The sequence below is a fragment of the Melospiza melodia genome, chromosome 7 (genome assembly GCF_035770615.1).
Source record: "Melospiza melodia melodia isolate bMelMel2 chromosome 7, bMelMel2.pri, whole genome shotgun sequence".
In the NCBI taxonomy this organism is placed as follows: domain Eukaryota; kingdom Metazoa; phylum Chordata; class Aves; order Passeriformes; family Passerellidae; genus Melospiza; species Melospiza melodia.
Genome location: NC_086200.1, coordinates 26,105,590 through 26,120,213, shown reverse-complemented (window position 1 = coordinate 26,120,213; position 14,624 = coordinate 26,105,590). Strand labels below are relative to the sequence as shown.

The 14,624-nt window shown below is 57.2% G+C and overlaps 1 protein-coding gene across 1 annotated transcript; it reads left to right on the top strand.

Moving 5' to 3' along the window:
* The first annotated feature begins 1,752 nt into the window (after window positions 1-1,752).
* Window positions 1,753-10,303, top strand: ANGPTL4 (angiopoietin like 4). Its single transcript, XM_063160779.1, has 7 exons — window positions 1,753-2,271; window positions 2,504-2,614; window positions 3,104-3,230; window positions 7,396-7,509; window positions 7,592-7,687; window positions 7,974-8,249; window positions 8,799-10,303. The coding sequence occupies exons 1-7, from the start codon at window positions 1,753-1,755 to the stop codon at window positions 8,978-8,980; spliced, it is 1,425 nt and encodes a 474-aa protein (XP_063016849.1). The 3' UTR covers window positions 8,981-10,303.
* The last annotated feature ends 4,321 nt before the right edge of the window (window positions 10,304-14,624 follow it).

Genomic DNA, 14,624 nt, shown 5'->3' with positions numbered 1-14,624 from the left:
CTGATAATGAAACAAATGTGAAAACAGTGGCTGGGGAGGGGGCTTGGGACTCTCTGGAGTGTGTGCCTGCTGGAATTTCTGAAATTCCTCTTTAACCTCTGCGACTCCACCCTGAGCTGTTGCTGCCGAGCGCGTTCTCCAAAGCCTCTCACTCACCCCTCGGACAGCATCAGCCTGAGAAATACTTGGAGATGTCGGAAAGAGAAATCCTCCTGCCAGGCCTTTTGGGGCAAGCTGAAAAGCCTTTCCCCGGGGCCGTGCCTGAGCCCAGGGCTCCGAGCAGCAGCGCTGGGATGGAGGCAGAAGTGCTGAGGGTTGGAGTGGAGCTCGGCCCGGGAACCAGGGGGCTCCCATCGGCCAGAGCTGGCAGCAGGGGAAGCTCGCTCGGATTTGGCTCCGGAACGCAGAGCGGGAGGAGAAGCAGCTCCTGCCCGAGGCTGCGCGGTGCAGGGCAGGGATGGAGCGCTGGGGCAGCGGGAGGCAGCGCCCCGTGGGGAGGGAGCAGAAGGGCTCCATCTGCTCCGGTCCGAGCGCAGCCGACTGCAGCTCCATCGCGGTGCGTGAATTCCTTCACGGAGAGAAAACACAGAGGATGGAAAATCCCTTTAGGCCAGCAGAAAACGGCAGAACAAGAAAGATGAGCCAGAAACCAAGACATTGTCAAGACATTGACAAATACAATAAGATGCGCATTTTTCACCGGGGGTGATTGAAACCTGTGGGGGGAGGGTAGCGAGAGACGGATCTATTCATCCTTGTTGCTCTTGGAGACCAGGAACGTTAAGAGGAGTGAACATTCTGCTTCCCTCAGGTGTACAGAGGAACTGACCCTAAGCATGCCCCCTCCCCAGGGCTGGCAGCACCCACCTGTGCCACCGGGTCCCCAGCAGAGCTCTGGGCCACAGGGTCCCTCTGTGCCACCGGGTCCCCAGCACAGCTCTGTGCCACAGGGTCCCTCTGTGCCACCGGGTCCCCAGCAGAGCTCTGTGCCACAGGGTCCCTCTGTGCCACAGGGTCCCCAGCAGAGCTCTGTGCCACAGGGTCCCTCTGTGCCACAGGGTCCCCAGCACAGCTCTGTGCCACAGGGTCCCTCTGTGCCACCGGGTCCCCAGCACAGCTCTGTGCCACAGGGTCCCTCTGTGCCACCGGGTCCCCAGCACAGCTCTGTGCCACAGGGTCCTCCCGCCCGGGCCAGCGCGGCCTCGGAGGGTGACACGGGCTCATCCACGGGACTGGGGGAACCATCGGGGCCTGCAGATCGGGGCCCCCAGGGCAGGATGAGGGGCAGGACAGTCAGGAGGGATGGGATAGGGATGGGCATGGGGACAGGGATGGCAACGGGGACAGGAAAGGGGACAGGCATAGAGTGGGATTGGAAAGGGGACCCCTAGGGATAGGAAAGCAGATGGGAATGGGGACAGAAATGGGAATGGAGATGGCATGAGGAGGGGAATGGGGACAGGGATGGAGAGGAGGACAAGGACAGGAATGGAGACGGAGATAAGGATGGGAGCAGAGATGAGGACTGGTGCAGGCAGGGCTCAGCGACAGGGACCGAGGCTGCCCGGGGTGAGGGCGGACAAGACCGGGAGCGGGCGGCGGATACGGGGCCTTAGGCACGGCCGACGGGGAGGGCGAACAAAGCGGCGGGGCCGGGCGGGCGGGGAGGGGCCGGTGCGGGGCCCTCCCCGCCACCGGGGCATAAAAGCGGGGCGGCGGCGGCGGCACGGGGAGCGGAGCGGGGCGGGCACGATGCAGCTCGGCGGCGCGGCGCTGCTGCTGTGCGCGGCGGGGCTGGCCGCGGCCCCCGCGCCCGCACCGGGAGCCGGGCCCGAGCGGCGGGCGGCGGCGGCGGGGGCCGGGCGGGAGCGGCGGGCGCAGTTCGCCTCCTGGGACGAGGTGAACGTGCTGGCCCACGGGCTGCTGCAGCTGGGGCACGGCCTGAAGGAGCACGTGGAGCGCACCAAGGGCCAGCTGCGGGAGCTGGGCGGGCGGCTGAGCGCCCACAACAGCTCCCTGGGGCGGCTGCTGCGGCAGGCGCGGGAGGCGCAGGAGCGCGGCGAGCGGCTGCGGGGCAGCGTGCGGGAGCTGGAGGGCCGCGGCCGGCAGCTGCTCAACCTCTCCGAGGCGCTGCGGCAGCGGCTGGAGGAGGTGGCGGCTGACAAGGACGCGATCCAGGGCCGGCTGGAGCGGCTGGAGGGCCGGGTCCGGCTGGCGCTGCAGGCGCGGCCGGCCGGGAACCAGAGCGCTCGGGACCTGGGGGCGCTGCAGGTGAGCGCGGGGGGGACGCGACAGGGCCCCGCACCGGCACCAGCGGGGAGCCTTGGGGGGGGGACACACCCCAGAGCCGCGAGGGGACACGGGAGCCGCTGCGGAAAGACCCGAGTGTCCCGGGACAGCGGGAGCAGCGGGCGGGGATCAGCGGCAGGAGAGCGGAGGGGTCTGCGGGCACCGGGAGCGCCCTCCCTGGGGCGATGGGGCTCACCTGGCTCTTCCCCCGCAGTCCCTGATGGATGCTCAGAACCTGCGGATCGAGGAGCTTCTGCAGAAGATCAAGCAGCAGCAGTACAAGCTGGACAAGCAGAACCTGCAGATTAAAAGCCTGCAGAGCAAGGTGAGCCCCTGTGCTGGGCTGCAGCCCCCAGCCTGGCCCTGCCTGCCGTGGTGCCCTGGTGTGACAGCCCTGCCGTGCCAGCTCCGGTGGCTGTGCTGGTGCTCCCCGGCCTTGGGGACTCCAAAGGGGCCCCGGCTCCGGTCCCCGTGCTGCAGGGGATCGTCGGTGCGGGAGGGTGGCAGCCTGCACGCTTCCAGAGAGTTTGCACAGAGCAATAGCAGGGCCTGGTGGGTGGGAACAGCCTCCCTGGGCTCTGCCTTTGCATTCATCTGCAGAATAAACTAGCTAGCATGGGTGTGAAAAACCACAATTGCTTCTGGCTTGGCCAGGACTGGGTATCTCCTGTTCCTCGAGGTTTCTAGGCCAGTTCAGCCACAGCTCTGGCCACAGGGAGTGGCTGGTGTGTGGCTGACCTGCTCCCCTGAGTAATGCAATGGGAAACAAGCTGAGATAAAACCGTTCTGACTTGTGCATTTTTTTTTTTTTTAGGTCAATCTACTAATTCCCCTACACCACAACAAAACACAGCCTCCAAAGTGGAAGATAAACCTGAAGAAGAGCCTCAACCTCACCAACCAGAGTCAGAATGGCAGTGGGGAGCCCGTGCAGACACAGAGTGAGTATCTGCTTGTGCTGCCCTACTCATCCGTGCCAGAGCAAACCTGTAGCAGGTGCAACCTTTTGGAAACAAAAGGCTCATTTGTCCTGAGCCAGGATGTGAGATTTGCTTGAAAAGCTGGAGCTTGGGAGTATGGCCAGAGTGAGGGGATCTGGAGCGCAGGCAGAATCCTTGTCTTCTGGGCCAGTGTTAGTCTAGCAGGAATTAAGGATTAAAGAGGCTTTTTGCTGCCTGTTGTTAGGCATGCAGTGGGAAGCAGACAAAGCCTGAGACCAGGTATTTGTCAAAAAGGACTGGCAGGTGTGGGGTGGGGACAGGAGGGTCTCAGCTCTTTCGAGTTAACTCTTGTTCACACCAGGCAGTGGAGTTTCTTTGCTGTCTGTGGGAGGAGGGTAGGGTTTAGGGAGGCCTGGCCTGAGAGCAGAGCTGTGTGCTTGTGTATCTCTCTCTCTCTTGGCTCATATTCAGAGCTCATGCATGAAGCACAAGTGTCTCAGCTCACACTATCTGTGGCTGGAGGTGCTGAGTTGCAGTGGATGCTCACAGCCCTGGGAAATGGAGCAGGAGAGTGGATGCTGCCATCTGCAGCTCCTGGCTTTGCCTGGAGCATCCTCTGCCCTGGCAGCAGGACTGGAGGGGCTCCTGCAGAGCAGAGGGCAGCAGAGCAGGTGTCCCCAGCTGTGCCATGTCCTGCAGACAGGAACTGATGTCCCTGCAGGGGTTGCTGGCCAGGAGCAGCTGCTGCCATGCTGTGTCAGCCAGAGCACAGTGCTGCCTCTGCCTGTGCTGCTTCAGGGATCTTCAGCAGGAGCGAAACAGAAACCAGGCAGGATGGGGAATTCCTGCTCAGGGCCTGGCCCAGCAGGGATGGTTATGGGAAAACACATGATAACTTGTCTGTGGAGCCTGGAGCTGTCACTGGTGTGTCTGAAAGCTGGTTGGGCAGAGCAAAAGGCTTGTCCACATGGACTAGAAGAGAAGTGGAATGTGGGGCTTCAGACTCTTCCAGGGTGCAGTTCAGAGGGGCTGTGCAGGGTCAAGCCTTACTCAGAGCAGCACTTCTGAGCCACAAAACTCTCTCAGAACTTCTCTCTCCTGTTTTTTTCCCAGGCTCTGCTTTGTGACTTGCCGGCAATAGTGTGTGTCATAGTTTGGGTGGGAAGGGACCTTTAGAGGTTATCAAGTATAACCCTTGATTCCACTCTTGGGTCATGCTGGGAGAAGGGCTGGGACCTTTGCTACTTGCTGATGCAGATGTAGGACATTCTGGCTGACTACAGAAATGTTTGTGATGTGTAGTGGAAGGCAGCAAGAGCTACAGCCCCCATGGATGCTGTGTGAGCTCAGCACCTTCCAGAGCTGCTCTGTCCCTGATGGAAAGACCCTGAACACGCCAATTCTGTCCCACCAGCTGTGAGCTTCCCCTTTCCTTGCCTAATCCTTGATGTTGGTATCACTGACAGGAAACAAATTGGCTTCCTTTCGTTATCAAGTCAAGTGAGTTTTCTGGCAAACCTTAAAGCGCACAGGCTGGCCCTGAGCCCTCAGAGCTGGGCAGAGCTGGTGAGGCTGTGCCTTTTCTGGCAAATATTAAAGCACACAGGCTGGCCCTGAGCCCTCAGAGCTGGGCAGAGCTGGCCATGGTCAGGCAGAGCCCGGGGCCAGCACAGCCCTGGGGAGCGGCGCTGAACTCCCCCTGCAGCCCTTGCAGAAAGACCCTTTTATTTGCATCCAGTGAACACAAGTTTTTTCAGAGCAGAACTGGCGTGGGGCCAAGCATGTGAAAGTTGAAGGCTCAAAGCTGCCTGGAGAGTGAGAGGTTTAATAGCTTGCAGAAAGAGGATCACGTCTTTGGGCAGAGCCTGTGCTTGCTGGCAGCCGGCCGAGTAGGGGAAAGGCAGAGCCCTGCTCAGGCTCTCCCCGTGGCGCTGAGACTCCAAAATAATGGGGCTGGCTTGGGGCAGGAGAGGGGGAGGCAATGCAGGCAGCTCTGGGCATGCCCTGCCGTCCCTGAGGATGGTGTTTATTCCAGGTTAGTGACCTCCCCTGTGTCATGGCTGGAAATCCTGTTGGGTGAACACAGAGCCTAAGGCAGATCCAGCCTTGTTGTGTTGCTTGGCTAAATAAAGGGGGAGGGAAAAGGAAACACAGGAGCAGTCAGGAGGGCTTGTTCTGCTGGTGCCGTTTGGATGTGCAATGTGAACTGGAACTAACAAGCATGTTCCTCAAACAAAAAGATTGGGCAGAGGCTGTTCAAGCAGCTGCATCTCGTTCAGCTGCTGGAGAGTCCCTGTGGCACCAGGGGAACAGGGACTGAGTGCAGCCAGAGCCCCGAAATGAGAAACAGGCAGGGATGGAGTTGACTTGTGCATGCTGGGACCACTAAACATCTGCCTGGTGCCATCCCACCAATGCTGGGAGATGCAGTGAGGAGAGGAGATGAGGAGCTTGGCAAGCCCAGCACCTTCCTGCTGTGGCACTGTGAGCAGGGGCCTCTGGCTGTGGCGTTCCTTCCTCTGAGCCTGGTTTGCTTCCCTGCCTTTGCCCTTCCCCACCCAGAAGGTGGGGATATCCAGGGTGCACTCAGCCTCTGCATTGCTGGGTGGGCTCTGTGTGGTTTTGATGCTTGATGCACAATGCCCTCAGTTCCTGTGTCATGGGTTCAGGGTAGGGCTGGGCACAGCTTGTCCTGTGGTGTGCTGGTGGTGGCACCAGTCCTGGCATTGCCCTGAGGGTGTGCTGGCTGTGGCAGAGGGGCTGCGTCTGCCAAGGAGAGGAAATTCTGTGGGGAGAGAGGAAGGAAAAGAGAGGAATATGTTGGAAATGGATGAAAGGTGATGGCAGGTGTCATTTTTCTGTCCCCTGGGTCCCCCTGACCTTTCTTCCAGCTGGGGCTCTGCTCTTCACCCCAATGCAGTGTCAATTCTCCCCAGCAGCCAGTGAGGATGGGATGGGGTGATGCTCTGCAAGGGCTGCTTTTGCTCTTGGCAGTTCAAAGGCCCTTTATCCCCCCTTCCATCTGCCCCCAGGGAGCCCCTGGCTGTTGGAGGAAGCCCTTCTCCTTGCTGTGCTCTGGATCGTGGTGTCAGCCCTGACCCTGGGGCAGCTACTGTGAGGAGACCCCCAGAGCCAGCACAGCCCAGGGCTTGTCTCGAGGTTTCTTGTGTGTGTCAGGGTCACGCTGGCAGCAGCTGTGAGCCAGGGTAGCCAAAGCTACGGCCCATCCGCCCTGGCCCGGGGAGAACAGGGCCCCTTTGTCTGGGGGTGACTGGGGCACCTGTCCCTGCTGACAAAGAGCCCCTTGACTGTGCAGCAGCCTGGGGCTGAAGTCCCTGCACATCCTTCTGTGGCCTTTTGACTCGGGTGTTGTAACAGGTTCCCCCTGCCGCATCTCTCCCAAGTGCTGGGGGTGGTGGTTCCTGGATGGACTTTTATCAGAGCTGTTGAAATGGTGCTTTGCTGGCAGCTCTGGGCAAAGTCCCTGGGAGGCAGAAGGAGCAGTGGGAGCCCCTGGGGATGGAGGGGGATGAAGCAGGGTGTGGCTCCACCCTGGGCAATGCACTCCTGCAATGAGCTGGGGCTCCCAGAGTCCACCCCCCTCCTTGGCTCAGTCAGTGGATCTTGGAAAAAGGGTCACCCCAGCCTGGCGCTGTGCCTGCTGGTGGCAGGCTGCCCAGCAGGATGTCTGTCTGGGGCCACCACAGCTGCTGGGAGAAAGAGGTCATGTGCTGGATGCTCAGCCACCTTCCTGATGTCAGGACTTTGCCTGCTTCAGCCTCATGTGGGATGGGGATACTTGGGCATTGCCCCACCCCAAATGGGCCACTCCTGTCTGTGAGTGTAGAGGGACCTGGGAACTCCTCTGTCCCTCCTTGATGGGGAGCCCTGCTCTCCAGCTGAGGTCACTCTAGCCTGGCCCAAAGCCTGGCTTCTGCCTTGGATGAGAGCCCAAGGAGCTCTGTTTGAATAAAAGGGAAGATGTGGGGTCACAGTGTTTAAAGATGCTGAGGTCAGGGGCCGCTGTCCCCAGCACGTGTCAGAGCTGAGCACAGCTGGCCGGGCTCGTGGCCAGGGCTGCAAGTGCTGGGGCTGTGCTGGAGCAACCTGCTGAGGAACTGGGGCTCGTGGCCATCTCCTCAGGCGCTGTTTCCTTCCCCTGCAGAGCTCCCAGAGGGTTGTCACCAGCTCTTCCTGGCTGGGCAGCGAAGCAGTGGCGTTTTCCAGGTACAGCCCACAGGATCTCAGCCCTTCAAAGTCTACTGTGACATGACTGCAGGTAAAGCCGTGCAGCGTCCCGGGCCCTTGGCAGGGTGGCCTGGTCAATGGCAACCCCTGTGACTGTGTTTCCCTTCCCACAGAGGGTGGCTGGACAGTGATCCAGAGGCGCCTGGATGGCTCTGTGGACTTTGACCAGCTGTGGGATGCCTACAAGAATGGCTTTGGAGACCTTCGTGGTAGGTGGATGGTGGTGTCTGTGTTCTCACTGTGGATAAGGGAAGCTTAGCCAAAGGTGTTCCCCTTGCTGGCCTCTGGAGCACAGATGTGGGCTGAAGGGTGGGTGGGACAGTGCTTGCAGAGCAGGGGTCCTTGATCTTCCTGATGTGTCCTGCAGGTGTGAGACAGTGATTCAAACACTGCAGTGTCCTAGGCTTTCCCTGTTTGTCTCTGGAGCTTGCTCGTATCTCTGCTTTTCATGGCATGTTTGTGTCCCTGCAGCCAAAGTCATGAGTCTTATTTCAGGTGACTTCTGGCTGGGCCTGGAGAAGATACATCACCTTGTCCAAGAGGGAAAGTACAATCTCCTGATTGAGCTGGAAGACTGGGAGGGGAATTCCCAGGTGGTTCAGTTTGTCTTCAGTCTTGGTGGTGAGAGCACAGCCTACACACTCAACCTGCTGGGGCCTCTGTCTGGAGAGCTGGAAAACGCCATTGGGGAATTCAGGCAGCTGCCCTTCTCCACTCGGGATCGTGACCACGACCTTAAAGCTGACACAAACTGTGCCAAACACCTCTCAGGTCAGTCTGAGGTTTTCTATCCCAGTATGTTCACTTCCCTTTCAGCCCTCCACTGTCTGGTGGTGGTCTGGTGGGACCCAGACCCTGTGGCACTAGACCCCTTTGCTGTTGAGCTGGTCTTGTCCCCTGGGACAGCTGCTTCTTTGGGAGGAACTGTGCAGGGAACCAAGAGGGAAGCTGAAGCTGAGGGAGGGTTCATGATTCAGGTCTTGGCCCAAGCATCTGTGCTCATAACAGCTTTGCTGTCTGCCACTTTGCATGGAACCTTTTCAAGCAGAGCAGAGGCCCCCCTCGCCCTGGCTGCTGAAGGGTTGGAGGGGGTTTTGCACACAAGGAGCAGCAGCCTGGATTTGCAGACGCAGCCTGAAGTCATGTCAGATCTGTGAGGGATTCCCTGTGCACGGGACTCCTTGGCTGTACATGAGGTGGTCTTTTGAGATCCTGAAGTTCTAGAAAAATGGGGGGAATAGGGGCATCAGCTGCACTGAACCTAGTTTTTTCTGTCTGGAATTTCTATCAGTTAAAATTGTCCCTTCATTGCCCGTGTAGGTGGCTGGTGGTTCAGCACCTGTGGCCATGCCAACCTCAATGGGAAATATTTCCGCTCCATCCCGCGGCAGAGGCACGAGCGCAAGCAGGGCATCTTCTGGAAGACATGGAAGGGCAGGTACTACCCCCTGAAGTCAACCATCATGAAAATCCAGCCTGCAGCACTGGAAACAGAGCCCTAAAGTTCCTACTTGAGACTTTCTCTATGGAGCATGGACCTGAGCTCCATCACTCGGTGTTTACAGAAAACAACCTCCCCTTCCTTGGTTAGAAGCCCTTTAGAGGCACAACACTGCTCCTCACTAAAAGTAAAACAGCTCCACATTGCCAGAACCTCTGGATGGGAGTTCCCAAACCCGAAGAGGAGCCCCAGGAGGGAAATCCACCTCCAGAGCATGCACAAGGGTTTTCTGACCTGCCATGTGCTGCTGCAGCAAGTTCAAATTGTCCGGTGCTTTGTATCCTGTCTTAACATTTCTGTACTGTGTTGATGAGCTGGGCCTGGGGCAGGCGGGGCACAGGAAGTGTCTCACTGCCCTGGACCACAGCACTGGGTATGGAGTCTTGCTATGTCCTGTCTTTCACTGTTGTTCCCCAGTGATGTCCCAGGTACCCCCTGTGAGAGCCCCTGGAGCTCCTTCCTGTGCAGGGGCTGGGGGCAGTGAGCTCAGGCAGCTCCATCTGTGCAGCCCCTGCCCCCTGAGGTGCAGGGCTTGGTGGGAAAGCTGAGAATGACCTGTGCAGAAGGGGAGACCTCAGGCTCACTTGCCTTCCCTTTGAAGACCTGTATTTCTGGCTGTGCTGGAATTTGCTGGGAGCTGGGAAAAGTGCTTCCAGCTCTGAGGTTGTTGGGTGAGATCCTGCAGCTGGTTGCCTGAGGGGCCAGGTCCTGGGCAGCTCTGCCTGCCAGTGCTGCTGGGGGTGGGTGGGACAGCACAGACCCAGAGCAGTGACTGTCCCCGGGGGCACCAGCCTTGCTGGCACTGTCAGCCCCCCAGAAGTAGGGGCTGCCTTCTTCCACCAGACACCTCACAGAGTGACTGGGCCTGTCCTGCATGTGTGTCCCAGTACTACAAAGCCAGGGGACAGCAGGATTTCTCTGCAAGAGCCACGCTTCGTTAGCTGTGTACTATGATGTATGGCACCACCTCTGCCCTTGGGTGGGTGTCTGGGGAGAGGTGGCCAAAACAGGTCCCTGAAAACTTACAGGCCAAGCTGTAGTCTTGGGGCTTCCCAAGCATCCTGCCCTATTGAAGTCATATTGACTACTGTGCTAGAGCTCCTAGCTGCTAAATACTGTACATAGTTGTTTGTAGGATGTTGGACTCATTGATGAATTCTGTTTCAATTTGTTTTGATATTTAAATGCAGTGTTAATAACAATGTGGTGTAATTTATAAATGTTGATGCTGGAAAGGAAGGCAAGTGTAGTTTGTGTATTTTAAACATTTTTTGTACTAAAATATCTTTTCTGAAGATGTCTTTTAATAAAAATGAGCCTTTAAGTGTCCTGCCTGGATTATTTTCCTGATGGTTTACCTGTGGCAGGTGTGTGGGAGCATTGTGATGAGTCTGCATTTGAAAGCTTTATTGGAATTGTGACCTAAGCACTCGACTCCCTTCTGGCCTCTGTGTTCAGCTGTAGCCTTATGAAGCTCTGATAAATTGCTGGTATAGGGCCCAGCAGCAGGTTTTAATCTGCTTGAAGTTTAATTTCTTTTCTTCCTGGAAATTAGACTGTGGGGCAGCAGCTTTTTAAGAAGTGCTGATGTGTTGGGTTTTCTTATTCCCTGATGGCAGGCCTTTGAAGGAAGGGGACATTCCTTGGAGGTGGCTGGAAAAGCCTGTGCCAACTCTTTGAAAATGAGCAGAGGCTGAAGTCTGGATAATCCAGGCCAACAAAGAAAATCCAGGCCGTCAGCTGATCAGGGCAAGCCCCATTAAATAGCAGCCTTTTAGCTGCTCATAAAACATCTGTGTAGTCAGCTCCAAAAGCATTTATTGTCACTTCTATGGGGGTGATTGTAGATGTGGGGATGAGATGAGCTGGGGCTGGAGCAGGGATCTTTAAGGTGATGGGGGTGAATTCCAGCAGTGCTCCCAATCTTCTCTATATTTTTTCCTCCAGCTCAAATATACTAGAGCTGGAGAAAATCCTAGGTGCTTGCTTGCTATACAAGGAAGGAAGAGGAGATGAGACTGGTCTAGTCCCCTGAGCAGCTCTATAAATACCTCATGTACCTAAATGTGGCCTCAGCTCCCACATCTGTCCTGCTTCCCTGGGGGAAATCCCAGGGTTGATGATAGCTCCAAGCACAATTGTGCAAACAGCCCATTATGCCCAGCTCTGTGCTCACTCCTGCATTCAGAAATGCATTTTTAATATTCTCTTTGCTTAATTCAAAACCTGCTTAGTCCTTGAGTGCATGTTTTAGTCTGGATGCTAAAGTGATGAGACTGAGGTGGGATTTATGCATCAAATAGAAGCTGGTGAAGGAGCTCTTCTGCAATGCCAGTTTTTTTTTTTTGCATACTTGGGGTTTGCTCCCCAAGTCTTTGTGATGTATTTGATCTGCAGGAGGTGCCTGGTGGGTGGTACCAGCCAGTACCAGACACCGTCCAGGGTTTAGTAAATGCCAAATGGGCAAATGCTAAATGCTCTAAATCTTGCCTATGCTAGGGATCACAGCTTCTCCTTTTCTGTGTGTCTCAGTCTTGCCTGGTCTGCTGCACAAGTCTCCACATTCCATCAGTGTCGGTGCCATCCATGCTCCTGGGCCATCGGTGCCACACTGGAGCATGAGGCATCCTCGGGCCCCTTCAAGCTCCCTCTGCAGAAGCCTGGTCTGGTTCTGTTTTCATCTAAAATCCCCCACCTCTTTGCTTTTTAACAACCGCTTCAACTGCAGCTCGTGGCAGCATCTCGGAGCTGCCTCAGGGCTCCCTCCAGCGCCAGCCCCGCACAGCGCGGCCCGAGCACAGCTCCGGCAGGAACGGCTCCGAGCACAGCTCCGGCAGGAGCGGCTCCGAGCACAGCTCCGAGCACAGCTCCGGCAGGAACGGCTCCGAACACGGCTCCGAGCACGGCTCCGGCAGGAGCGGCTCCGAACACGGCTCCGAGCGCAGCTCCGAGCACAGCTCCGGCAGGAACGGCTCCGAGCACGGCTCCGAGCACAGCTCCGGCAGGAGCGGCTCCGAGCACAGCTCCGGCAGGAACGGCTCCGAGCACGGCTCCGAGCACAGTCCCGAGCACGGCTCCGGCAGGAGCGGCTCCGAGCACAGCTCCGGCAGGAACGGCTCTGAGCACAGCTCCGGCAGGAACGGCTCCGAGCACAGCCCCGAGCACAGCTCCGGCAGGAACGGCTCCGAGCACGGCTCCGAGCACAGCTCCGGCAGGAACGGCTCTGAGCACGGCTCCGAGCACGGCTCCGAGCACAGCTCCGGCAGGAACGGCTCTGAGCACGGCTCCGAGCACAGCTCCGAGCACAGCCCCGAGCACAGCTCCGGCAGGAACGGCTCCGAGCACGGCTCCGAGCACAGCTCCGAGCACAGCCCCGAGCACAGCTCCTGCAGAACAGCCCCGGGCTCAGCTCCTGCAGGAACAGCTCCGAGCACAGCTCCGAGCACAGCCCCGAGCACAGCTCCTGCAGAACAGCCCCGAGCTCAGCTCCTGCTGGCTCCCAAAGCAGCCGTGCTCCTGTAGGGGACAAGCCCGGCTGTGCCGCCCGGCACTTCACGAGCCCCCAGCAAAACCCCAGTGAGGGCTGGTCTAAGGGCTGCTTCTGAAGGTGGGGATGGTGCAGACCAAAGGCTGGAGGGTCTGGACATGGTGGGATGGGGTTTTTGGGGCCAGCAGCACTGTGGGATAGGCTGGGGCTGTGCTCCAATGGGTGGCGCTGAGCTGGCGTGCCTGCCCCTCAGTGCCGAGCTTGGAGCCGTCAGGAGAAGCGGATTGTTCCGGGTTTCTCACAAAGCATCATTAGATCAAGATGAAGATTTGCAACAGGCACCAACATCTCGAGCCAGCTGTGTCTGTGGCCCGGAAAAGTGAGGATAGGCTCAGCCTGCTGCACAGAGCTCCCTCTGAACAGGAACAACAGCCACTGAGAGATGTGACAGCAGAGCCTCAAGCTCTTTTTCATTCTTCAGTGGAAACCAAATCGTTATTTGGCAAAAAGGGAAGGTGTTTGTGTGCACACAGAGCTGCACCAGCTTGGAAGGGCAGGCTGAACCCCTGCATCCATGGCACCAAGGTGCTGGAGTGAGTAAGCCAGAGGCATCACTTGAGCACCCCCACCAGTGTAGCACCACAGCAGGAGGACAAAACCAAAAAAAGGCAAAATGGTAAATCCCCACTGAGACCAGAGACCTGCCACACAGCCAAGGAAGAGCAAACTGGAAGCAAGAGAAAAGTTCCCCACCCACCAACACTCTCCAGACAGCCCCAGCCCAGCACTCAGCCTCACTAGCACTAGCAAGGGTCACACTTTCAAAGTCATCCCTGGCTCCCAATGCCTCAGGGTGCCTGGCAGATCAGGGGTGCCATGAGCCTCCCAGCCCTCCCAGTAGCTTCAGCTCTTCTGCTGGAGCTCAGCAGCACTGAGCACAAATTGAGTTTCTTGTGGACGTGCCAGGCAGAGCTTTGCACCTGCACCTTCACCAGGGACACCTCCCACGCAGAGTGCTCTGGGGCAGCTCCTTGAGGTTGCTCGTGGACTCCTAGGGGTTCAGATCCCACTAAGAGGGTGGGAAGGGGAAATCCTGGCTCAAACATACCAAGCAGGTGTCTGTGTCTCTGGGACACTGCAGGGGTTGAGGCTCTCAGGACAAATTTCAGCATCTCACGCGATCATCTTGAGCAAGCTTCTATCATGTTCAAAAAAGAAGCAGATGGCATAGACAGCTCTTCAGGGTGTGGACCCCAGCAGAGTTTAACAAAATATTTGGGGCAAGCAGGGGCCCTGCTGGCTGTTGAGTAGCACAGGCAGAGCTGGTGGCACAGTGGGATGCCCAGAGGGGCATTAGACTGGTCAGAAAGGTTTCCTTAATAGTTTGTCGATACAGGTGGGACCCACTACCTTTGGAGTCTTCCTTCTCCAAGCACCCAAACGTTGCTACCAGGTGAGCTCATCTGCATCTTTGGAGCAGGGAGGAGCCTGAGCATGGCTGTTCAAATTCCCTGAGCACATTCAATATAAATGCTAAGGGTGGACCTGGGACCCTCTGTTGGGGCATCATTTTGTTCAGATTTGGTGACACTCCTGCGGGGATTGGAGCCCCAGGGGAGGCACACACAGAAGGTGGTAAAGTGTATTTGTTTTAGCGTGTAAAAAGGTGGTTCAAGCCCCTCTTAGTGCTTTTCATAAAAATCCTTTCTTTAGGATTTTTATTCCTTCTGAGAAGCTGTGGCCTCAGCAACAAAATGTAAACAATGATCTGCTGCTGTGGGATGCAACAGGTGGATCCGTGATTGGTCTAGGGTGAATGTTTGGATTTCTGGGAGAGAGCTGGGTCTCACTCTGTGCTGAGACACAGACCTTTGTTGTTCATTTCTTTTCTATTCTTAAGTTAGCTAGCTTCTGAGAACTTTCTATTATTTTAAGCATAGTAATAATGTAATATATAGCATAAAATAATAAATCAAGCCTTCTGAACTTGAAGTCAAGATTCTTGCGTGTCTCTTCACCCTGAAAACCCTTGCAAGCTCTGTAACACCTGCCCAGCTGGGGCCCTGCAGGGACTGAGGGTGCTCGGTGGGCTGGGCTGAGCTGGGGTCAGAGGAAAAAAGGCTGAGGGAGAGTGGTTGAAGCATTTTAAAAGACACGG

Coding starts and splice junctions, on each gene's coding strand:
- ANGPTL4 (XM_063160779.1), top strand. CDS start 1,753: ATGCAGCTCGGCGGCGCGGCGCTGCTGCTGTGCGCGGCGGGGCTGGCC. Junction 2,272..2,503: donor GGGACCTGGGGGCGCTGCAG/GTGAGCGCGGGG, acceptor CTTCCCCCGCAG/TCCCTGATGGATGCTCAGAA. Junction 3,231..7,395: donor GGAGCCCGTGCAGACACAGA/GTGAGTATCTGC, acceptor CTTCCCCTGCAG/AGCTCCCAGAGGGTTGTCAC.